Source organism: Musa acuminata, chromosome BXJ1-8, assembly GCF_036884655.1.
Source record: "Musa acuminata AAA Group cultivar baxijiao chromosome BXJ1-8, Cavendish_Baxijiao_AAA, whole genome shotgun sequence".
In the NCBI taxonomy this organism is placed as follows: Eukaryota; Viridiplantae; Streptophyta; class Magnoliopsida; order Zingiberales; family Musaceae; genus Musa; species Musa acuminata.
The window spans coordinates 45,940,999-45,965,434 of record NC_088334.1 but is presented as its reverse complement, the minus strand read 5'-3'; the positions used below and the strand labels follow the sequence as shown (position 1 = coordinate 45,965,434).

The window sequence follows — 24,436 nt, the reverse complement described above, 5'->3', positions numbered from 1 at the left end:
ACCAAAGACACAGGAAGGTCTTCCATCATCATTTCACTCGGAGCCGCCGCCTCTTCCCCTCCCGCTCTCTCTTCTCCTCTTCTTCTCCCCTACGCCCGCCCCTCTCCCAAAAATTCCCTATCTTTCTCCCGTTCCAACTAATCCTCGCTTCCTCCTGTTTCTTTAGCTTCTCGGTAATCTTCTGCGTCCCTTTCGCTCTCCCTTCTGGAAGAAGTTTCCTCACCGATCGTTCGTTCTTTTTTTTTTTAGAGTCATGTAGCTCAATCGAAGTGTTCTGATTATTGTACGTTTTCTTTGCATGCTTTGCCGAATTGTTTAGCGGGATTGGTTTGATTTACCCCAGTAGTATTGACCAAGAGTTTCTATATTGCACTCCTATTGTTGTCCTTTCTTTTTCTCCATTGGATCTGGGTTTCGATCTTTTCTTTCGTGTTTTTCATTAAGTGAACTCCTGTGATCGCCAAATGGTTGTGTCTGCTGATCGAATGTCAGTCAGGAGCGCTTTTGGCACCTGCTGTATTGTGGGAAAGTGTCTGGCTACTGCTACTCTTATTTAATTTGTTGTTTTCGATCCATTAATTACTTGCTCTGGATTTTTTGTTGGCGCGTTTGGCATGCCGAAGTATGACCGATGGAAACACTGTCTCCATTAACTTAGTATGCAGAAGTTGTGTATTCGTATGAATGCGAATTCTTTCCTGTTCTTGTTTTGCTTTTTCCATTTTTGGGTGATCTTTTGCAAATATATCTTCTCTTCTCGTTCTGTTCGGTAGCTCTTTGAGGAGTTGTGTGGTCTTTTTTTTTTAACTGAGGCAAAGAGTTTCTGTGCCATTGTTGGTTATCATCTTCTTTCCCCTGCAAGGAATCATGATTATAGTGGGAGTTTACTGAATAAACTAGTACATGTTTTCTAATTGACATTTCACCAAAACAGATGGCTGGAAAATCTAAGGGAAAGAATAAGGGGAGAACATTGAATTCTGATTCCCTGAGTTCAGCAGAATCACAACTGAAGCCACTAGATTCATCGGCATTATCCCATGATGGTTCGGGTGCCGTGGAAGCATCTAATGGTGATGCCAATGGAGTCAAAGGGGCAAGTAGAACTCCTGCAACGGATGGTAGTGTGGGTGACAAGGCACAGAAGGGAGATGCTCCAGCAACAGCTACAAAGCAGGCTGAAGGTGTATTTTTTTATTTTCAATTTGTTGAAGTGCTTCCTTTCATATATCCTTGCCTTTTTTTTGGAGATCAAGTGATTTTTTGTCAAAAAGAAGCAATTTCTGCGTGTTCATCAGTTTGCTCGTTGATGTCCACGACCACAATGTAGGTGAGGGTTGTTAGAGACTGCAAAGGTGTTGTGTTTTCTTAATTAAAAGCAACTTGCTGTCTGCACAAAAATGTTCTATAGCCAAAATGCTCAGCTGATTTTGTGGCATGTAACATATGGGAAAATTATTATTTTGATGTTTATGTCAGATTCTTTTACTTGTTTGATATGTTTGTAACAAATAAGTTATACTCTATACTTGTTAAATTGAACTTGTTTATAACATGTGATACATGTATTTGATATGTTCTTCCAAGCACCTAAATGCCACTGCAATTAGTTTCTTACTGGGGCTTTACAACTGAAGCTAGCAATTACCTTTTCCCCGCTCTGCTATGCAGGTGATCTTCATCTCTACCCTGTGCCAGTCAAGGCACTTTCTGGTGAGAAACTAGAGTTGCAGGTTAGTTGCTTCAAGATAGATGCTGTTGCCATTTTCTTTTTGCTACGTGTTGATATTTTTGGAATGACATGCAACTACTGAATGAACTAGATTTTTCCAAATTTATTTCTTTATTTGATAATTCTACTATTGTAGCTTTGTTCTTGGCATTCTAATTCACACTTGCAGATAGTTTAGTGCACATTCCATTATATGAACATCCATGTTGCTAGATTGTGTGTGCATCACACAATTTCTTATTGTCTTCAGGGATGGACATGCAAATTTTTTTGTAAATAACTTGGGAGTCTTTAACATTGTTATAACAATTCAAAGCGATTCAAGTATGATGCCTTTTGAGGTGTTTGTTTTGTTCTGTTTTATTGTTTATATGAACTCAAACTTGCTACAAATGATGTTAGATCATGCTTCCTGCAAATTTGTCATATAGTGATCTGGTGAGCTCCTAGCTCCTCAATGGTATTGGTTTTGCTTAGGATTTGGAACCAGTTAGAGGGTTGACATTACTAGTTGTGAGACTCTGTTGAACCTTTTATGGAGCACCGCATTATAGTGTGCATTGCGCACTACAGCTAACCTCATGCTGATGAGAGTTGATGTTACTTTAGGATTGTTAAAAGATGCAACCTGGCTTGTAATCCTGAAAATTTTGCTCTTTGCAATGTTTATTAGGCTTACACCAAATAGGAATGAAAGTAGATTATTTGTTTTTTTCTTACTGCTGTCATGCTGTCTCTTATGTTGCTTTCGGTGACAAAATTCAGCTTATTCATGCACCTTTTTGACGACTGTGTGGCAAATTAAAATTATTTCTCTTTGTCATTTTGCACTTCACATGTCAACTTTGGTTTTGAATTTTAGCTAAGCCTAGCTCTTCACACAGCAACTTTGGTTTTGAATTTCAGCTAAGCCCAGGGGATTCTGTGATGGATGTCAGACAGTTCCTTCTTGATGCTCCAGAGACTTGTTTCTTTACTTGCTATGATTTGTTTTTGCATACAAAAGATGGTTCCAGTCATCATTTAGAAGACTACAATGAAATTTCTGAAGTTGCAGATATTACTGCTGGTGGTTGCTCCTTAGAGATGGTTGCAGGTATATAGACTAGGGCATTCAAAATCAGAAATACCGGTAGGTACTATCTGGTATTTACCGTTCCAAATGTGAATTGGTAAGCACGCCATTGAGTTTTGCTCAGAACCTATTTGTGTGGGGCTTACCACCTGGTATGATTATTGTCCAGGGCATATTGCTGGTCTTGACCATTGGAACTGGGCATATCAGGCGGGAGGCTTATTGCCTAGTCCTCTTATCTTTTTTTTTATTTGATAACTTATGAGAACCATCTTTTTCTTTTATTCTTTTCCTTTCTTTCTGTTTTGAGGTGTGCTCTCTCTTTCCTTTTCTTTCTCTCATGTGTTTTGTGTGTGTGTGTGTGTTTCCCCTGCTCTTTCTCCTCGTCGCTGTCACTGTTGCTTCCTCGTAATCGTTATCACTCAACCTCTGGTATGCCACTTCCTTTGCCTCTCCTCCATCACGACCATCACCTTTTCGATTGATGATCGTCCTCCGTTGTGTTCTCCTCCTAGTCCTCTTCCTCTTTCCTCTTCTACTTATCTTCCTCTTTCCTCTTCTCTCCCTCTCTGTTTGGTTAGGGTGGTGCTGACAGTACTGACTTTATACTGAGTGTCAGCACATTGATTCATATGATAACCGTTCTGGCCTGGCTGCTGACCAGTATCAGCATCGGATCGTGAATTTTAAACCTTGATGTCGACTTTGTTACAACTGTTTCTTCTTCTTTGGCCTTTGTGGAGTTCGTCAGCCCAACTGGTGACGATTGATCTATTTTGCAGCACTATTTAAAGCTTGATGTAGACATTGTTACCACTGTTTTTTCTTCATTGATTTTTGTGGAGTTGATCAGCCTAATGGGTGATAATTGATTCTATTTTGCAGCATTATACAATGACAGATCCATCCGGTCTCATATCCATCGTTGCCGGGAATTGCTCTCTCTTGCAAGTTTGCAGCCATCCTTATCGACATTGCTGGCTTTGCAGCATGAAAACACACAACAAAAAACTTCAGGTCTGTATTTCTGCATTGCTGTCCAGCATTTGTAATATTACTTTTTCTGGTCACCATTTTTAGTTGTTGGAGTATCCCTTGTTTTGTTTTGTTGGTTGTTTCTTGTTTTTCAGTATCTATTTTATGTTTGTTATTTTTTATCATATATTCCGTGTGGAAGAATTCTTCTCCAATGCAGCTATGTTTTATTTTTTTCATTACTCTGATTATAAATCTTCTGTTATACAGATGCTGTGAAAGTGGAATCTGCAGAGACTGATCGACCAGGATTCATGGAGGATATTGCTGGTGCCCTTTCTGATCTGCTGTCATCGCCCTCACCTAAGGAGATCAAATGTGTTGAGAGCATCATTTTCTCCACTTTTAACCCTCCTCCAAGTTACAGGAGGTAAATTGCTTTCTGTTTAACCTTCTTTGTTCTGTTTTAGTATTTCTAATATTTATTGTTGAGTTTCCGTCTAATTGTTAATTGATCTTTACTTAGTTTTCAATTTAACTCTTGGTTTTTGCTTCTTTAGATGTACATTCTATAATCATGAACCTTTATTTAAAAGGATAAAAAAGATAAAGGCAAAAAATTGCTTACTTACCTCTGCAGAAGTTTAAAATTGCATCATACTTTCTTGAAACATGAGGTTTTGTAGAAGTAGATTCCTCACAAATTTAATTTTTGTCTTCTATCATTTTTCAGCGACATACATGCAAACCTTAAATTTTCTATTATTCAAGGATTGAAATATTGTATCGTACTGGAGTTTCGACAATCGCTTGGTATGGTACGATATTGTATACTGAGCGGTATATCGCTTGGTATACCGTCGATAATAATAATAATAGTAATAATAAAATAAAAATTTTTTGGCGACGTCGCCTCTCTTCTCCCCAAGCGAGGCGACGTCGCCTCTCTGCTCCCCAGGCGGGGCGATGCCGTAGAAATACAAGGTGACGTTGCCTCTATATATATATATATATATTTATATATAAAAGTGGAAAAAAAGGTGCAACATCGCCTCTCTTCTTCCCATGTGGGGCGATGTCGTAGTAAAACGAGGCAAAGTCGCCTTTATATATATATATATTTATAAAAGTAAAAAAAAACGACGTCGCCTCTCTTCTCCCCACGTCGGGCGACGTCGCATATATATATATATATATATATATATATATATATATATATATATATATATATATATTATAAGTAAAAAAATACTGTCAGGTAGCAGGTGGTCTGTATATTAGTTTACTGACGGACTGGTATGTACCGCCCGGTACGGACGATATTATTTGAAATTGAAGACCTTGCTATTATTACATGTGTACCCTGATAGCAGTACACATTAGAATTGCAGTTGAAATATGCATATGCAACTTCATGGTCTGCATAGACAGATAAGATTTTCAAAGTAGTTTAAATTAAAAAAAAGACTTATTTTACTGCCTAGCTTTTACATAAATTTCAGATTTATTGTGATATATTCTGTTAAAATATACATTAATGATTTCTCAAAATTTATTTTTTTCTGTTGGTGTAATCTAGGAATGTTCCACTATATGATTAACAAGACAGCCTTTTTTTTCTAAGATGTTTTCTTTCACTTTTGTGGACTCTAGCCAATCATAGTAATTGTATCCTGGTATTTTCTTCCTTGGACCCACTTTTGTGCTGTATTTGTATTTCCCATAAAAAATAACTAAAAAGAACAGACATGAGATATTGAACATGTGTTGGCTATATTCTGCATAAAGTGTAAAACTTTATGTGATAAATTATGATGAACTAATAGGAATTGGTACTTGAGATTTACTTTGTTTTGCATTTACACAGGCATAATGGCCTACCATATTTAGTTAGACAAACCTTCTATCTTGTCTGTTAAATAAACCATGATATTTTTACATCTGCAGTGTAGATGATGCAAAGATGTTGTGTTGCAGGTTTTTTGTTTTTATGCAGTATTATAGTCTTGTTTCAATCGATTTTAATTTGATACCCAAAATGTATATAACCATTTATTTGTTCAGTCCTTTTTTTAGTAACTTATAACAAGCAAGTTTAGTCTTGTATATTTGATCTTTATATTAACTTTGATGTGCTTTGGCATTTTCCTCTCTTTTGTAGATTAGTTGGAGATCTGATTTATATGGATGTAGTGTCACTAGAAGGAAACACATATTGCATCACAGGAACCACACGAGGTTTTTATGTGAATTCTAGCACAGCAAGAATTCTGGATCCTAGACCATTAAAGCCTGCTTATGAGACAAGCACTCTAATTGGTTTGTTGCAAAAGATCAGCTCCAAGTTCAAGAAAGGTAGCTCATGTTTGTGTGTGTTTTGCTAAGTTTTACGTGTTATTCTCAATTCTCAGTTTAATAGGATTGTTGCAGGTTTTCGGGAAATTTTGGACCGAAAAGCATCTACACATCCTTTTGAAAGTGTTCAATCACTTTTGCCACCAAATACATGGTTGGGAGTATATCCTATTCCAGGTATTAGTAACGAGTGATATTAACATATTGCATGTTTAGCTTCCTATTTTTTTACCACTTTCCTCTATGATTTGATTCATTATTTTTCCGGATAAATTTTCTATGTATAGTTTCCTTAGGTATTTCTTCTAGATATGTAGGTCTACTATCACAGTTAAACTCATAAATGTTGAAATCAACTTGTCTCCTGTGCATTCTAGTCTACTTATCAGCAGACTGCTAACTCTTAAATCTTTCATTTCTCATGATCATAAAGGAGTCTGGTTGTTTTTTACTAATTAGATTGAGATAAGATAGAGTTTGCTTCTATTTGTCATTTATCTTCATACACCCTGGTCGCTGTGCTTCCTATTTCCTAATACATGGTCCAAGAGAGTTTTCATCCATGGTGTAGTTTTTCCTATTTGTTGTCATGTTAGTTTGCTTTCTTGAGAAATTCCTGATGCTATTGCTTTCTGAACACCTTGTTGTGACCTTCAAGACAGTCTTTGATTTTAAAATGCAAATGCTAGCATACTGCTAATCTAAATATAATATAGCCAGGAGATCCTCTTTTTATTGCGCTATAGTGTCACGAATATTTTCGTCAATATATTGTTTGTCGCTTTTGCTTGCTTGTACATATGTTTGACAGCGTGTTTTGCCTTGTTTGTGTGTTTTTGTTTGAAAACAGTGAGTAGGAACCAAGGTTTATTGTGCCGATGCGTATTGCCCAGTATAAGCGATATGTATCGGTCTGACAGGATACCGGTACACGGGTCGCCCTTTACTGGGTGGTATCGATTATTTGACCTTGTATCGGGTGATATGGAGTCTGTACTAGGCAGTAACGGTCGAAATCCGATCGTTATCGATCAGTACTGGTCGATAACAATCAGATTTTGATCGTTATTGATCAAGGGTTGAGATTGTCCTATGTCAAATGGCCAATTTGACTGTTTAAGGCTTAGAAAAGGGTTTTTAAGCCCTTTCCTCCTGCCTCTTTTAACTTATTTTACTCCCTTAATCTCTTAAGCTCACTCAAACTTTTTTTCACTCACATCTCTCTCTTATTATCATATTTTCATTTTTCTAAACTCAACAAAACTACAATTTGTGGATTGGATCAAATTTAGGAAGTTAATTTGGGAGGAATAAGAGGAAGAACACTTTAATTAATCAAGATGTATTAATTAGGGAGTAATTAAGGCATTTAATGTTGTGATTAGTGTGTTTAATATTGATTTTTTTTTCGAATTTTGATATTTAAATAGTTAAATCTTTATATATCATGAATATTAAGGATTGGATCACTGTGATGGTATAATAGATTTAATTAGGTTTTAATTAAGTTTTTGTAATACTGTGATTAGTAATTTTAATGATGATTTAATCAGAATTTATCGATATTTAGTCAATTTATATTTTTTTATTAAAATTATACTAAAATTATATTTATTTCTTTCTATTTTTAGGTATTTTTGGAGATTTTTTTAATGATTTTGAGTATACTGACTACGTACCGAGCTAGGCTTGGTACACTAGCACAGGTCGAAATTGCAATCCTTGATAGGAGCAGTTTGTAGTATTGCAAAGCAATTGCTCATTAGAATGGGCAAAACTACCCCAAAATGGCTTAATTTTCGCATGCCGTAGCTTATTTTCTGTAGGCTGTAGTGCAATGCGAAATGTTAGCCATCTCAACACCTTACTATGGTGAAGAATCATGGTGAATCAAGCAAGATGGGGCAAGCTGGACCATTGCCCCAAGCAGTCGTAGGTGTGTTGCAAGTGCAAATTTGCTATAATGCTGTTGGAGCTACTCAAGAGGAGCGCGACAACGAACAAGACAAGCGAGAAGTTAGCTATTCTCCGCGAGCGGAGGAAGTACAATCCATAGCACCAATCGAAAAAAGAAGCCATTAGAAGAGGCTTACAACTGTAGAAACTCACTTTGACGTTCTTGAAGCGAGTTTAGAGGAACTTTACCAAGGCCAACTAAGGTTTCTTGGGGTAGAGAACTTGCAAAAGGAGGCGGAATCTTGGATCGACAAGGTCGAGTTCTGAGTTGATCGATTGGCGGAAGACACGAAAGACTCAGTGTAACACCTACACGAAGTCGTGGCAGAGCTCATGTCTTGGATTACATTTCTCACATGGGCTCTTAATGTGGGAGGGAGCAACACCTCTCGTTGCTCTACACAATACTTGAGGGCACCCGAGCCGCATTACTAGGAGGGTGTCAGGGATGCGAATGAGCTCGAGAATTTTCTGTTTGACATGAAATAGTATTGTCGAACTATGAGGGCCGATTCTGAAGAAACTAAAGTTTGATAGCAACCATGTTTCTGAATGGGGATGCAAGACTTTGGTGGTGAACATGTAAGGAAGAGATCCAACAAGGTTGGCGTTGAGTGGACACATGAGAGGACTTGAAGCGGGAGTTGATAACTCAGTTCCTACTCGAGAATGTGGAGTTCATCACAAGAAGGAATCTAAGACAACTTCACCAAAGTACCTTCATTTGGGACTACCCAATGCAATTTTTTGCACTGATGCTGGACATACAAGATATGCTCGAGAAGGACAAGTTGTTCAGCTTCCTTGATAGCCTAAAGTCGTGGGCACAGCAGGAATTGCATCGAAGGAATATCACTAATGTGATTTAGGTAATTGTAATTGTGGAAAGGCTCATCGACTTTGTTTCCTCGGAGTTCTTGGGGAAAAGGAAACAATCTTTGGAAAATCGCTCATCCAAGTATTCTCAAGGGAAGGAGTCTAGAAGCAAGCAAAAGAAAAGAAGTTTTCACAAAGGGCCAAGCTCAAAAGGCAATGCCCCAAAACCTGACAGATACTTCTTGTGCAAAAGATCATACATGGTGAGGGAGTGCCCATAAAAGTAAGCACTTAATGCATTAACAATATCAATCCACTCTCTAGATTGGACAAGGGCAAGGTCGTCGCCCTTAGTTTTAGTAGTTCGGAATTCAACAACGATGATGAGGAGTTGTAAGGACCCTAGATGAGAATAATGCCTTTGTTGAATGCGTTACGGGGTCAAGTAGGGGAGAACATAAAGACGAAGCATGGAGTAGCAAGCTGATGTACATGGACATCAAGCTAAATGGCCGAACAACCCGTGCGATGGTGGACACGAGTGCTACCCACAATTTCATTGCCGATTGAGAAGCAAAGCGACTTGGGCTGAACTTGGAGAAGAACCAAAATCGGATGAAGGCTGTGAACTCGGAGGCTAAGCAGATATCTAGATTGGCAAAGGGGGTCCTCATCAAGATTGGGACATGGAACTGAAGCACAAATATGATGGCGGTTCCGTTGGATGACTTCCATGTAATCCTTGGAATGAAGTTCATGCACATAACGAAGTTGGCGCCAATGCCGTTCCTAAACTCCTTATGCATGATGGGCAGTGACGATCCCTTCGTGGTTCCTGTTTATTGAGGAGAAACCAAGGATCCACGACAAATATCTGCTCTATAACTAAAGAAGTTGGTGCAAAAGGGCAAACTAACTTTTGTGGCCACGGTAAAACTAGAGCCATTTGATGTGGAGGTTACTCATAAACCTGCTATAGTGGCGGACGTTTTGAAGGAGTTCACCGACGTTATGTCACTTGAGTTGCCAAAAACTCTGCCATGACGCAGTGGCGTAGATCATCACATCGAGCTGGAATCGGGAGTGAAGCCTCCAGCGAGACCACCATACCGCATGGCCCCTCCAGAGTTGGCAAAGCTTATAGGAAGCTGTTAGATGAACTGCTAAGTGATAGTCTTAGGAAGCTGTTAGATGAACTGCTAAGTGATGATCGAGTTCTTGGTGAAGTGGCCTTGGGACACGAAGAAGCAGTCATCAAAGCTTAGCAGCAAGCGTCGACGAGGGCGTTGATAGTTAAGTGGGGGAGAATGTCACAAATGATCATTGTGCACCTGTAACATCTTTGTCAACGGGCCATTCATCACTTTTGTTTTCTTGTACATATGTTTGGTAGCGTGTTTTGTGGTGTTTTTGTATGATTTTGTTGGAAAATTATGAGTAGGAACAGTTTGTAGCGCCACAGAGTGATTGCTCACCAGAATAACAGAACATCCCCAAATTGGCTTAGTTTTTAGGTGTCATGGCCTATTTTTTGTATGTTGTGGTGTTGTGCGAAACGTTAACCATCTCAGAACCCTGAAAACCCCTGGGTGGCATAGGGCTGATGGGGGTTTGGAGTAGTGTTAGGCATTGATTGGATTCACAAGTTTGCACGTTAAGCCTACGGGAACCTGCCATCGCGCCCAACACCCGAGTGGCAGTCGTTTGCAGTCTTACGACTGTTCGTTTGTCTTCTAAAGTCCTTGTTTTTTCCTTCCTCTCTTTTCTCTCTTGCACATTGAGCGTTTGCTGAATTGCTTATAAAGTTGTCTTCTTTGCGGAACGTTAGGACTTGTCCGTCGCTCGCTTTCAAACTAATCAGTTTGCTCTTTTACAGGTCCTTTGGGATCTAAGCGAGGTTACAACTAGGCTGACCTTTTGCGAACGGATAATGCAAGGGTGCCTCACAATTTAGACAATCTCAGCTAAGTTTGCGACATTAACGCAAGGGTGCCTCATGACTCTGGTAATTCCAGCTAAGTTCGTGACATTGCCTCAAGGGTGCGTCATGACTTAGACAATTCTAACTAAGTCTATGACAATAGGTCAAAAGAAATCTGGACTGGAAAAATGTCATTCTAATTGACTGGTAAAAGACCGGCAAGTAAATTGAGCTTTCAGTTGGATGTGATGAGGCTACTACTAAAATATATCTATTTGTCAAGAGATACATCATAAAATTATTTATACAACTTTCCACCAGTAGAGACGCAACTTTTGTGGTTCCTACGTCTCACCCTCATTTAATCAATCTTGTCTCCTCTTTGTCTTAGTGGGAACATGTCTTCTTTATTGCATGAGTTGATGGCTATTTTGGAGATCATTCAAATTTTGGTGCCATTTGTCTTGCAAAACAACTTGTCCTTATGTGCTCAGCAATTAAACTTTACCCATAGTTCTTTTAGATGAACCCAATGATCTTTTGCAGATCATAAAAGGGACCCAGCAAGGGCAGAAGATTCTCTTTCTCTTTCATTTGGAAGCGAGCTTATCGGCATGCAAAGGGATTGGAATGAAGAATTACAGTCATGTCGAGAGTTTCCTCATAAGACTCTTCAAGAAAGGTTTGTTTTGTACTCGAGTACATATATACACAGGATTAGGTTTAAATTCTTTCTTGATTTCCTCTTCACCTTTCTGTAGTGCAACTTGTTTTCTGATCTTGTGCTCAGAACTGTTTTCTATGAAGTTGTATAACAAAATATTCATTTTAGTTTTCTCTGACTTAAAAGTTAACATGTTGTTTCAGGATATTGCGTGAAAGGGCTCTTTATAAAGTGACTTGTGATTTCGTTGATGCAGCAATCGAGGGTGCAATAGGAGTCATCAGCAGATGTATTCCCCCTATTAATCCAACAGATCCTGAGTGTTTTCATATGTAAGTTAATTCAGATTAGTATGCATCACTCTTTTTTTTCTTTTGCAGTGTGAATGTATGCCATTAACCAATAAGTACTTGGGTAGCAAATTTGTAGAAGTCTACCATCTGGACCCATTGTTTCTTCTTTTGAAGTTTTTCAGTGCTATATTAATTATTTTAACAACCTTGTTAGATTCAAATGACTCTTGATTCATGATTTCTGTCACAATCTATCAGCTGGTAGCCCAATAACTTGCACTAGCAGGCCTTAGATCATATGACATGAAATGCATAATTCCAAGTTACTGATAGTAGGCCCATATAATCTTATTTTTACTTACCACCCATTACCAACTTTCAATGAGGACCGAGGCATCACAATCTCACTCAAATGCTCGACTAGCTGATCAAAGCATGAAATATAGTTCAAAATCATTTTGCAGATGTGGCCTTGTATCGCCCTTGTATACCTCTTCACTACTGAACCCGCTAACTTGCACACCAGAAATCCTAAATTTGCTCTGGGATCAGTTGTTTGTTGTTCCAACTTGGTAGCCTCTAACCCAATGACTGCTGAACTGGCTTTAACCATGCAACCCAAAATGCTTCCTCACACTTCGTTTAGTCATATATGTTATAGAAGTCGTCGTTTACATACAATATTCAACTATTTGGTTATCATAATTTCAAATAAGTAATTTTTGAGTGATATAAATTTGCCATGGGAGTTTCAAGTAGGACTCTTCTTGCAACGTTAATTTGCAGAGGAAGGTAGTCACATATTAATAACTTGGTTGTTGCAAAGTAGTAAATAGGTGACATGTAGGAAGAGACTGGGAAGAGAGTTTTTTATCTAGTAAAATTTTCAACTTATACATTGATCGTTTGAGTCTGAAGCATGAGAATAACCCTATCGAAAAGATTCAAAGCATGATAATTTTGTTTTCTGATGTATTATTTTGAACCACTATTTGTTTCTCTACTGATGCTGGGCTATGAAACAAAATGTTGAGGAATCATGGAGTTACTTTACAGCCTGATTTTGAAGGTGAATATGAATTTGCCATCATTTAAAATTCATTTTGATGCATTAGGTTCTGTTCTGCTATTCTGTGCTGTCAACTTTTGTTGTTTCCGCCAAGCGGTCAACATGTTTGTAATAAATTTACTTTAGTTGGAGAAACTTTATACTCCCAGTTATTATTGTTTAGTTTGCATAACAAATTATGTCAGTTGTCAATCTTTAGTGTCTTTTTTATTCATATTAAGTTGTAATTGGTTTGTACGATAGAATTTTTGAACACTGGCCTGTTATTTACTAGAAATTTATGGGTTTTGAATTAGTGTTCTTATTCTAATCCATTGTGGCTATTGTAAATTCTCAAGTGCAAATGTTTTATTATATCCCTGTCAACATTGGCCCAAAAGGGTCTGCATTTTATTTTATTAGTGGCTTTAACTCCTTTCTGAACCTCGGTGGTGTTGAATAAATAAAGCATTTTCAAAATTTCAGTTGCTAGTCTTCATTATGATGAATCATCTGTTTATTTCTGCAAGATCTTTTACTGCTATTCAACTATTGCACTTTCTATCAGGCATCAGCACATTCTTATCCAGTTTGTCTTTATTTCCACATGTATTTAAAGCTTTGATCTTTAATAACATGTTTCTAGATAAGTCTATGGCCTTCTTAACAAACTTGTGTGCTCTGTTTTTTATAGGTATGTACATAATAACATTTTCTTCAGTTTTGCTGTGGATGCTGACCTTGGACATACGTCCAAAAGTCAAGAACCAAATGTTCAGATGAACTCTAGAGATGTTTCTGAAAACTGTGAGGACAAAGTATCATGTAATCCTCCGGCAAGGACCGCTGGTAATAAGTTGTTTGGGGCCACTGCCAACTCCAGCATGTGTATGTCCACGAGCCCAGATAAAGAACAAAAACAAGGTGTTTCAGATCCCATGACTGATGCATCTGCTGAGGTGCAGATTGCTGATAGTGAGCAGGCCACATATGCTTCTGCAAATAATGATCTGAAAGGAACCAAAGCCTACCAGGAAGCTGATGTTCCTGGACTTTATAATCTTGCAATGGCTATAGTTGATTACAGAGGCTATAGAGTGGTAGCACAGGTGCACTTGGGGACCCTCCTTTTATACCTCCTCTCTCTCTTCTCCTTTTTGTCTTGAAGCTATTTCTCTTGAAGGAATTATTATTCAACTTTTCTCTGTTTGCCACCATAGTGATATTTATGTTCCATTGTTAAAAAATATTTGTGTACTCCATATTCAAATTGCCCAATGGAAATTGTGGAAACGAGTTCTCTCACCTTTTTCTGGGCGATTGGGAGGGTTGCCTCATAAATCTGAAAGCGTCCAGAGTGCTAATTTACAAGTATTAAACTTGTCTGTGTGTTGACCAAGTATTGTATCCCTTAGGTAGCCTTTTACTTCCGCCACTAAATGAAAGAAAAAGAATCAAGCAATGAAAGGCTATGTCAAAGACAGAAGACCCAAAGTTTAACTAGTGTTTGGAAAGACACTACAATAATATCATGATGGGTATTCTTGAAAAGCCCAACTGGAATTGAGAGCTCTTGATCTTATGATTTTGTACTTTGTATGTCTTACTGTACACCTAGGTTTATAGGAAAGTAGAGGTTTTATATTCCGAGATTTCTCAGTAGTACAACTGACTACACTGTTCACCCAAGAGGCTTATGTCAATGAGGTTTTGCCATTTTCTCAATATTAGCATGTGTTGACTGACTTTTTTTACTCTTAACAAAACTCAGTTTGTTAAATTATTTTCTATGAAATTTGGGCAAGTTTTCTAATAGTGTACATTGATTTCAGAGCATTATTCCTGGTATCCTTCAAGGAGATAAATCAAACTCCCTACAGTATGGTTCCGTTGACAATGGAAAGAAGATCTATTGGAATGAATCATTTCATTCCAAGGTGAGTCACCAATAATATTCTTTAGACAATTAACATTTATTGGGTTTTTCTGTTTGGCCTAATTTCCTTTTTTTCCTTCCTTTTTCTGATTTTGTGATATCTTTGTCTATATTCTTATTAGCTGCCTTATCTGCAGATAGTTGCAAAAGCAACCAATTTAGGATGAGGTCAATCTACAATTATATTTTCCTGCTTTCACTTAGATTATTGAGTCAGTTGCCTATCAAGTTTAGCTCCCTTGCAACGTTGACAATTGAGATTGGTTTAGCAGCATAAATAATCCAGTGGTAGAAGCTAAACACAGATTCTTGATGGGGGATGGACTGTTGGAATTCATGTAAAATAGTCTTCAATAATAAGGATCTTTAGATATTTCCATCATTCTATTGCAATTTTCTCATAATGAAAATTGTTTAAGCACAGTTAAAGATTTGATTGCCGATGATTCTGATGAAATGCTCACAGATATACAATTTCATGTAAAATTAATGTATACTTCTGACTCTCTCAAAGTTCTAATTCTTTATTTTATTATTTGCATACATCACTTTGTTATTTGATTCTATTGTTCCATGAGCAATCTTATGACATATCATCGAATGCTTTTTCTAGGTTGTAGAGGCAGCCAAGTGCCTCCACTTGAAGGAACACATGGTGTTGGATGGTTCGGGAAATGCTGTCAAATTAGCTGCTCCAGTAGAATGCAAGGGTATTGTGGGTAGTGATGACAGGTAATAAATATCAACCTTTTTGAATGTCAGTGAAGTGGTTACTCGACTACGACAATTGCTTTCTCTTTACAATAATTATGCTCTCAAAATTGAAAATGCAGAGCTGTTGATCATTTGCTTCCAAAACTGGAGGCAAATGTTAATTTCCTTTCTTTCCGGAGGTTTATTAGGATATCTAGACCCTTCATCTTTCTGTGTGTAATTATTTTTAGAGAGAAACACATGCATAGTTCAAAGATGAATTCAGGCATAAAAAAAGACAGAGCTGCAGCCTTAAAGATGCTTCTGTATGCTTGGATACATTTGAAGGTGAATTGAGTATCCTAGAATATTTAATAGGACATGCCCTTGTATTTGGCTGTACCTGTCCATGCTTGGGCTTTCTGATTGTGCACCAATGGGTTTGATTCTTTTTGGTATGTTTCATGTTTAACTCAACGACTTCTTCAATTTCTATATCACCCTTTTTATTTGTGATGGTTTTTTTGAATTTAATGGTTCTTTAGCAGCTTTCTATCTAGGTTCCTTCTTTTGCAGATTGCCATTTTTCAAGTTAAAATAAAACCCACAGTTTTTTCATCGTTGCGTTCTATTGCCTCCCCCTGATGCAAATTATACAATATAGACTAATGTAACTAGGGTCAGACTTTTCATAGTGTATATGTTCTGATATTTTGCAATATTCTTAGGCACTATCTTTTGGATTTGATGAGAGTGACTCCGCGTGATGCAAATTATATTGGACCAGCACACCGATTTTGTGTCTTGAGGCCTGAGCTTGTTGCTTCATTTTGTGTGGTAAAATTGTTTTCAGTAAGAAAATTTATCTCATGATGAAATCCAGAGATTCGTTCTCAAGTCGATCATTATTTATTTCATACAGGCTGAAGCAGCAGAGAGGTCACAATCTAGTGCTAAAACAACAACACAGGCCCCAGAAGCCCCGTGCAATCAAGATATTAGCAGTGGCGATGTAACGGTGAGTGCTAATATCAGATCTTGATTCTTTTGTTTATGCTGATGGATTATTTTAGTTGCCAAGTGAATTCTTTAAGTTGAATATGTCCTGTGTGACATTTATTTTTGCTAGTATGAAAATTTATTTGCTATGATGGCACCTCTTAACTTTTAATTTCACCATTATATCCAAATCCACAAAAGCAAAGGGGCTGGTGCTTTCTTCTCTCAGATTCTTTGGTTTTGTATTGGTTCTTTGTCCACCATTTGCCCAAAATGTGCACATATTGGCCTACGTATGGTTGAATAACTAAGAAGTCAAAAGAAAAATTTACATGTTCCACTTTAAATGTCCATCCAGTATAATAATTACATAGTAAAGCTTGGTTAATTAAGCTGGCTATGCCACCACATGCAGTTAAGCCAGGCAAATGTTCATGCTCCACCTCATAGGTCCTTTAATCACAGGAATTATTTACTAAAGTGTGGATTAATCATACTGGCTATGCTGCCGTGTGTCATTAGGCTGGTTTCTTTGGCAGATGCCCATAATATTAACAAATTTATACGGTCAAATCAGGCACATACCAGGCTTTAGTCATGGGATGTGCCTGTGTTATACCTAACAAGAAAAACCATCGTGTAAGGAAACATCATTTCTTTCAATAGTTTATGTGAAAAAATGAAAGGAATTTGCTATGGTTCTAAGATTGAAAAAATATCTCTGTGCAGGTTACTGTAGAAGACAGCTCAAATACGGATGAAGAACGTGCTCCTGCGCCTTTTGTGCTTGGTATCTCATCTGACAAAATACTTCTGAATCCGAATGTGTTTACTGATTTTAAAATGGCCGGTGACCAAGAGGTAAACTTGCATAATTGATCGTCTACTATAGGTTTCACCTTACTGTACTTTTTGGCACTAATTTGATCTTTGTGTGTTGTACTCTGTTCCTATCATTAGGAAATTAATGCTGATGAATCAGTTGTTAGGAAAGCTGGTTCTTATCTCGTGGATGTGGTTATCCCAAAATGTGTTCAAGATCTTTGCACTCTTGAGATTTCACCTATGGATGGCCAAACATTAGCTGATGCACTCCATGCTCATGGGATAAACATTCGATATCTTGGAAAAGTATACTTCGTTTTTTAATTGGTGTTTATCTCGAGCTTTCCATATACTAATTCACACTGTTTTATTGTCAGGTAGCTAATATGATCAAGCATTTGCCTCATCTATGGGATATATGCTCCACTGAGATTGTTGTTAGGTCAACGAAGCACATCCTAAAGGTATTCTTTTTCATGTCAGCTAATTGTTTGTCTTTGTTACTTTATCCACAGTGACATGCGTACTTGATGTTTTATAAGAAGACGTGGTCAGAATCTTTGGGAAGGTGAAGTATGCCTTATAATATCAGATATGGGTAATAACCTGACCACAGTAACATTTTTTAATATGATTCCTCAAGTGGTTGAGTGGTGTACCAGATATCTGATTTTGATTTTAATTCCTGCTGCAGAAACGTCAAGTAAGATTTTTTGCTTCCATGTTTTGTTTGTTAAATAGGCTGATCCCTTGAATCTGGTTCATGGTTCTACCCCTAATAAGAGGAATTTGAAATGTCAGAGTTTGTGACGGTCATACTTATATGCATATATTAATGTACATTTTCTGTGTTTTTTTATTGTTTTTCTGTAGGTTGATGAGTTTATCATTATTTTACTGGAGCTTGCCAAAATTATTGCATCTATAGCTTTCTAGGATTCTTTCTATGCAGATATTCTTGTTGGCAAGTATTTTGATATTACTTTGATGCTGTCAAGCATGTTGTCTTTAATCAATTTAATTAGCTATTGAATTGTTAGTTTTTGAATCTACATACATGGTAGTTATATTCGATGGCAGTCAATATTTTTTTGCATAAGGAGCGTTTCATGTACAACCTGTTTTTAGTACTCAAGGTATCATGAGTAGCTATAGGCATTGGATAGCTACTGTTTCTTTTTGTGGATTCCTTTGTTCTTGATAGGAGTTGATACAATGAGCTTCCCACATTAACTAGAAATCTTGCTAAGGAATAAAATTTCGCATGCTAAAATACTCATGTATTGCCATTATATATTGCTAATTTGCTTTATGTCCTGTGGGTTAATTCTTATTTCTGTCTCTTGTAGGATTTACTTAGGGAGTCTGAGGATCATGATCTAGGGCCAGCCATCACACATTTCTTTAATTGTTTTATTGGGCATGTTTCACCTGTTGCTGCAAAAGGAAATTCAGACAATATGCAGTCAAAAACCCAAAAGAAAGTATGGCAAATCTTGTCTCCTTCCTACTGTTTTCGTGTATCGCAGAATACGCTGTTGAAATTATATCTGTAGTACATGATATATTTTAGATGTTTTACCTGCATTAGAGCATGCCTGTTCTTATTCGTCTCTTTAGTGCCAGTCATTAAATACATACAAATTAATTGGTTTCTACATGCAGACACAAAATTGTCTCATTTTTTCCATTTATGCTTGATCAAAACAACTAGGAATTGATTATGTAGATACTTGCGCTACGTGATATTGAGGTGAGCTGATGATCTCCTGTACAGCAACTTTAGATTTTGTGATAATTTGGCTTTCATGTTGTGGTTAAGTGATTTTTCATTATTAGTCCAATTGGAATGTAATAGAAATTCAAACCAAGCATTAACTCTTATAAGCGTTCCCCATCACCAGCTGTCAGCATAGTAGTTGCCTTCGGCAATCTCTGTATCTTGCCTGGGACAAAAGGATAGGCATTCCACAGTACAGCTTATGTGCTCTGAGGTTTCTTAGATATCTTAGGTTAATTAAAAGGAAGCTCTATTGTTAGTTTTGGTTGTAATTCTAGGATATCTGCTTGTTCTAATGCAACTTATTATGATATTGTTTCCTTGCCTCTTACAAAATTCAAAAAGGAAAAGCATCCTTGTCAAACTTGTATTTTCAACTTTTCTTTCTGAACTTGGATGATTTTATTGATGGTTTGATTACATTATTCTTTTACATGATCTTTGGCAGGCCCAAGGACGCCACCAATCTCAGCATAAGTTCATGAAGGGTCAAATTAGACGGCTCCATGGAGAATTTTCTACTAAAAATAATCTATCATATATGCATTTAACCTCTGAAGGATTATGGTCTCGCATTCAGGAATTTGCAAATTTCAAATATCAGGTAAATCAATCACTTGTGATTTCTGTTCATAAAAAGAAACTGCGAAACCTAATTGTTTCGACTTGTTTTTTATTCAAGTTTGAATTACCAGATGCTGCAAGGACTCGGGTAAAAAAGCTGGCAGTTATTCGCAATTTGTGCCAAAAGGTTGTGCCGTACATCTTCTTCTCCAATTATTAGAAGTTCACTGTCTAATTTTTTTTTCCAGTAAGACTATTTTTATACTCTGTTGTCTGATTCAAAATTATGAAACCAGAACGTCATTGTAGTTCTACAATCTACTTTCTGGTTGTTATAGATTGATCTCTTGTTTATTTCATTAATAATTTATGGTTTGATCTTTTTGTGCATTTTTTTCTCTTTAGCATACAATTGTAGCCATCTACAAGTTTTTTGTCAGAAATCTATTAAGAGTTATATGTATACTGTATTAATTATTCAGGACAATTTGGTGCAAGATTAGTGTTATTAAGATCGGTGCAAGTTATTAGTGTTATTCAGGACAATTGTTTGAACTGCTTCTGCTTACAAAATTAGTATGTTAAGATTATTTATCAAATTATTGTGCTTGAGACAGGTAGGGATAACAATTGCAGCGAGAAAGTATGATCTTGGTGCTTCACTACCATTCCAAACCTCAGATATTTTGAATCTCCAACCTGTTGTAAAACATTCGGTTCCTACGTGTTCAGAAGCAAAGGATCTCATGGAATCAGGGAAAGCTAGATTATCTGAGGTACATGTCAAAGACCAATAATGAAGGGAAATTTTTTTGATGTGTTTTCTTGTGTTAATAATACAAGCTGGCAATGTTGAAGTAACATATGATGCTACTTCGTTCAGGGACTGCTCAATGAGGCTTACACTCTTTTTTCTGAAGCCTTTTCCATACTTCAGCAAGTAGGCTCTTTTCATTTTTGTGTTTGTTTCCAATCATTTTTTTACATTTGGAGTTCCTTAGTTTTATTGATTTGTTGCAGATTACAGGTCCTTTGCACCGAGATGTGGCTAGTTGTTGTCGGTATAATCATTGATCTTTGTATATATATATTTTTGAAACGTCGATCTTTTATCATCAATAGATAAGAGCGGCTAGTGCACCAAACTAATCTAAATAAATGAGCATCAGAAATACAAACAAAAGATTTGTAAATCATCACCTCAAGTTGTTAATTATTCCTGTTATTAAACCACATTTGTTTTTGTCATTCCTTTTTGCTTCTGGAGTTTTTATAACTTGCTTTCCTTGATGGCTTTTGTTTCTTCCTTTCTCAGGTATCTGGCAATGGTTTTATATCATGCAGGTGACATCGCAGGAGCAATTGTGCAACAGCATAAAGAACTAATTATAAATGAGCGTTGCCTTGGTCTAGATCACCCTGACACTGCTCATAGGTAGTGGCTTATCTTCTTTTATTTTTCATTCGTTCTATCCGATATTCTTCCACCATTAATTTTCACAATCTGAATATGCGTCTATGATATTTTGGTATTTCAGCTATGGGAATATTGCTCTTTTCTACCATGGTCTAAATCAGACAGAACTTGGTCTGCGTCATATGTCTCGGACACTGCTTCTACTTAGCTTATCATCAGGGCCTGATCATCCTGATGTTGCAGCAACCTTCATAAATGTTGCTATGATGTACCAGGATATCGGAAACATGGAAACTGCTCTCCGGTATTTACAAGAAGCTCTGAAAAAGAATGAAAGGCTTCTTGGTCCTGAACATATTCAGACTGCAGTGTGTTATCATGCTCTTGCCATTGCATTTGACTGTATGGGTGCCTACAGACTTTCTATTCAGGCATGTATCTTCAGTGATACTTGTTGAGTTAGCTTATAGAATGATGCTAGAATTTGCACTTACTGGTTATTCTGATGGCAGCATGAAAAGAAAACTCATGATATACTAGTTAAGCAGCTTGGAGAGGAAGATTCAAGAACAAAAGAATCAGAAAGTTGGATGGAGACATTTAGATTGCGTGAACAGCAGGTAATTGCAAGTTTCAGTAATGTGGAAAAGATGTAATGCTAATTTGTTATATTGTAGGAATGGATAAATATACTCCTATTGGTAGATATTATAGTGCCATGCAACTGAGAAGATCTAGCCAATACCAAGTAGTTAGGAAATTGTGGTTTGTGGTTGTTCTTGCAACTGAGAAAATAGTTATCAGGTTAATCTAGATGAAACAGGACAGAAGGTCGGCCATTTTTTGTGCAGTGGAGCGAGAAATTGTTTTCTGCCATGGGCCCCAAGTGTAGATACATTTTGATTGAAACTGAGGTAGCTCTATGCTATAGACCACCATATAAGGAACGGGGAAAAGAACAGGCACAAGAAGAGATGTGAAAAGATTAAGAAAAAAAAAAAAAAAGAGAATCATGTGCTGATTGTTCCTTTACAGTATCAAAGGCATAGGAGGTTGCTCTAGCGCTTCGATTAGGAAAGCAAACTCTGATGACACCTAACAAAAGGGGAAAGTAGAAGTTAGTAAGGTAAGACTTTAACTAATTCATTTTCCTGGTAGAACATGAAAGGAAAATTTAAAGATCATGCTGCAATTTAGTTCACTAAAGTATTCTTGGTCAATAGTTTTTTGAGTATTGCCATCAGTTCTCTCAAAGAATATGGGAGTTTTGCTCCACTTGCAAGCCTATTCAGTGCTCGACGTTACATTCTTTTTCTATTTGTTTTCGTTGAACCAGGTGAATGCACAAAAGCAAAAAGGACAAACTGTTGATTCCGCTTCTGCCCTCAAGGCTATCAATATTTTGAAGGTAGTGTACCTCTTTCTGATATCTCCTAAATGAAGTTTCTTTATTGACATTAAACATTAGTTCTGTTAGGTTCTTTCCTGATATTGGAAGTCCAGATGAAATCATATGCCACCAAGGCACTATGTTCTGCTATGATTAAAATGTCTCTGGATATTTAGTTTATTTTGTTGAATAAATCTTTAATTGATCATGTAAGCTAGGGAAAAATAATTTTAGTAGTGTTCCATTTTTTAGGTTTCATCCTAGTTATGGATGACTAACTTATACTCATATTTCATAGCTATTATGAGAATTTTATAAATAGGCAAAGTATGGAATGGCCTTGTGTCCGTCTGTCCTGGCATTTACAAACAAGTGACATGCTACGTTTTGGTTTTCTTTATATGCAGTTACTAACTATGACATGTACGATTTGGACTTCATGTTAATGCTATACGTTGATGCATTTGTTTTCCTAATTAAGACCCTATAAATTTGTAGGGTAAAAGGCTATAGTGCCATCAGTTAATGCAACATTATATTTTGCATTAACTGCAATTTTTTATGGTGCCTTATCTGATTGTTTCATACAAACACAATGATTAGGAAGGATTGGCTTATTGTTTTGTAACCTCCAGGGTAGGTTGGTTCATGGTGCCTGACCATCTATATTAGCACTACTGTGCACCTACTGTTGCATAGGTGGAAGCAGACAATGCCCTTTTTTATCAAATGGTGTCCATTAATTTTTTCTGCAGTTTATCATATTGATGACCATTTGTATGCTGTTTATTAGTGGTTAAAGTCATGTTAAGTTATAGGTGCATGGCTAGTGACATAAATTCACGTTACTGAAAGTTTCTGCTTTGTACTTTTCTCCAAGCCATAAATCATGAGCTAGAATCCTTGCAGTGGTTCTTGAATTTCCTTGGTTCAATTCTGAATCCCCACATTAATTATCACATTCTTCTGCTTATTCAAAGTCTGGCATTTGATATATCTTCTTTTGCTTCAACAGGCAAATCCTGAACTGGTACAAGCTTTCCAAACTGCAGCCAGGTCTTGGAATGCCGGCTTAACAGTCAATAAGTCTCGAAGCACTTCTGTGGTTGGTGAGGCCCTTCCTCGTGGAAGGAGAGTTGACAAGAGAGCAGCTCAAGCAGTAGCAGAAGCACGGAAGAAAGCTGCAGCCAGAGGCATCCTCGTTCGCCAGAATGCAGCTCCTGTCCAACCGTTGCCCCCATTATCACAACTTCTCAACATCATCAATTCAAGTTCTACTCCTGATGCTCCAAATAGTGGCCAAGCACAAGAACCCAAGGATGCAGGTAATGGCTGGGTGTCTGATGGCTCTGTTGGGGCTGCTGATGCCAGTGGGTCAGGCCACAAAGATGAAGCTCCTGTTGGATTAGGGACATCTTTAGCTTCATTGGACTCCAAGAAACAAAAATTAAAATCCAAAGCCACATCATGATAAAGGAAGTGTTGAAGATTTATATATCAAGGTTGGCCATGGATCTATAGTAACTGATTTAATATCCGTTACTTGGTCACCGAGGAATGGAGGTACACTTAAATCGGTTAACATTTTCAATGGGTATCTAAAACATTAATAGGGTGATGTTAGGTGGAAGCCTAAACCGCAGAGAAGAGATGCTAAAGCTGGCCAGGGGGATTTTTCTTCCCCCTTAATTTTCATTCATAAATCCCAGTGTTGTAGACACTAATTAAATTCAATTCCAGCTGAGATTAGACACTCCTTTTATGTTTAATTAGAATAAATAATTGCTCAGTCTGATATTTGTAGGGACTGCAACCAATCTTGTTTCTTCTGATACAAGTTTTGAGATTATGCATCTTTCTGCATTGGCCCAAGGACCATGGTCATCAGGGTCTCAAACTTGTCTAGCCCTTAAAATTCACTCTTTTAGTTTTCTTAATTGTTTTTCTTAAACCGTATATCTCCCTCTGATTGGGCAGTTTTGTTGGTGAGCCAAAGT

The 24,436-nt window shown here is 37.2% G+C and overlaps 1 protein-coding gene across 1 annotated transcript; it reads left to right on the top strand.

Moving 5' to 3' along the window:
• LOC135588198 (clustered mitochondria protein-like) lies at window positions 1-24,195 on the top strand. The gene is made up of 29 exons (XM_065080186.1): window positions 1-173; window positions 935-1,184; window positions 1,672-1,733; window positions 2,639-2,828; window positions 3,693-3,824; window positions 4,053-4,212; window positions 5,944-6,137; window positions 6,213-6,314; window positions 11,377-11,512; window positions 11,698-11,826; window positions 13,530-13,944; window positions 14,668-14,772; window positions 15,385-15,503; window positions 16,193-16,301; window positions 16,387-16,482; window positions 17,193-17,324; window positions 17,424-17,594; window positions 17,666-17,752; window positions 18,638-18,772; window positions 19,517-19,672; window positions 19,751-19,819; window positions 20,250-20,408; window positions 20,516-20,572; window positions 20,653-20,693; window positions 20,948-21,067; window positions 21,171-21,480; window positions 21,562-21,669; window positions 22,386-22,457; window positions 23,455-24,195. The coding sequence occupies exons 2-29, from the start codon at window positions 935-937 to the stop codon at window positions 23,908-23,910; spliced, it is 4,272 nt and encodes a 1,423-aa protein (XP_064936258.1). The 5' UTR covers window positions 1-173; the 3' UTR covers window positions 23,911-24,195.
• Window positions 24,196-24,436: the final 241 nt, after the last annotated feature.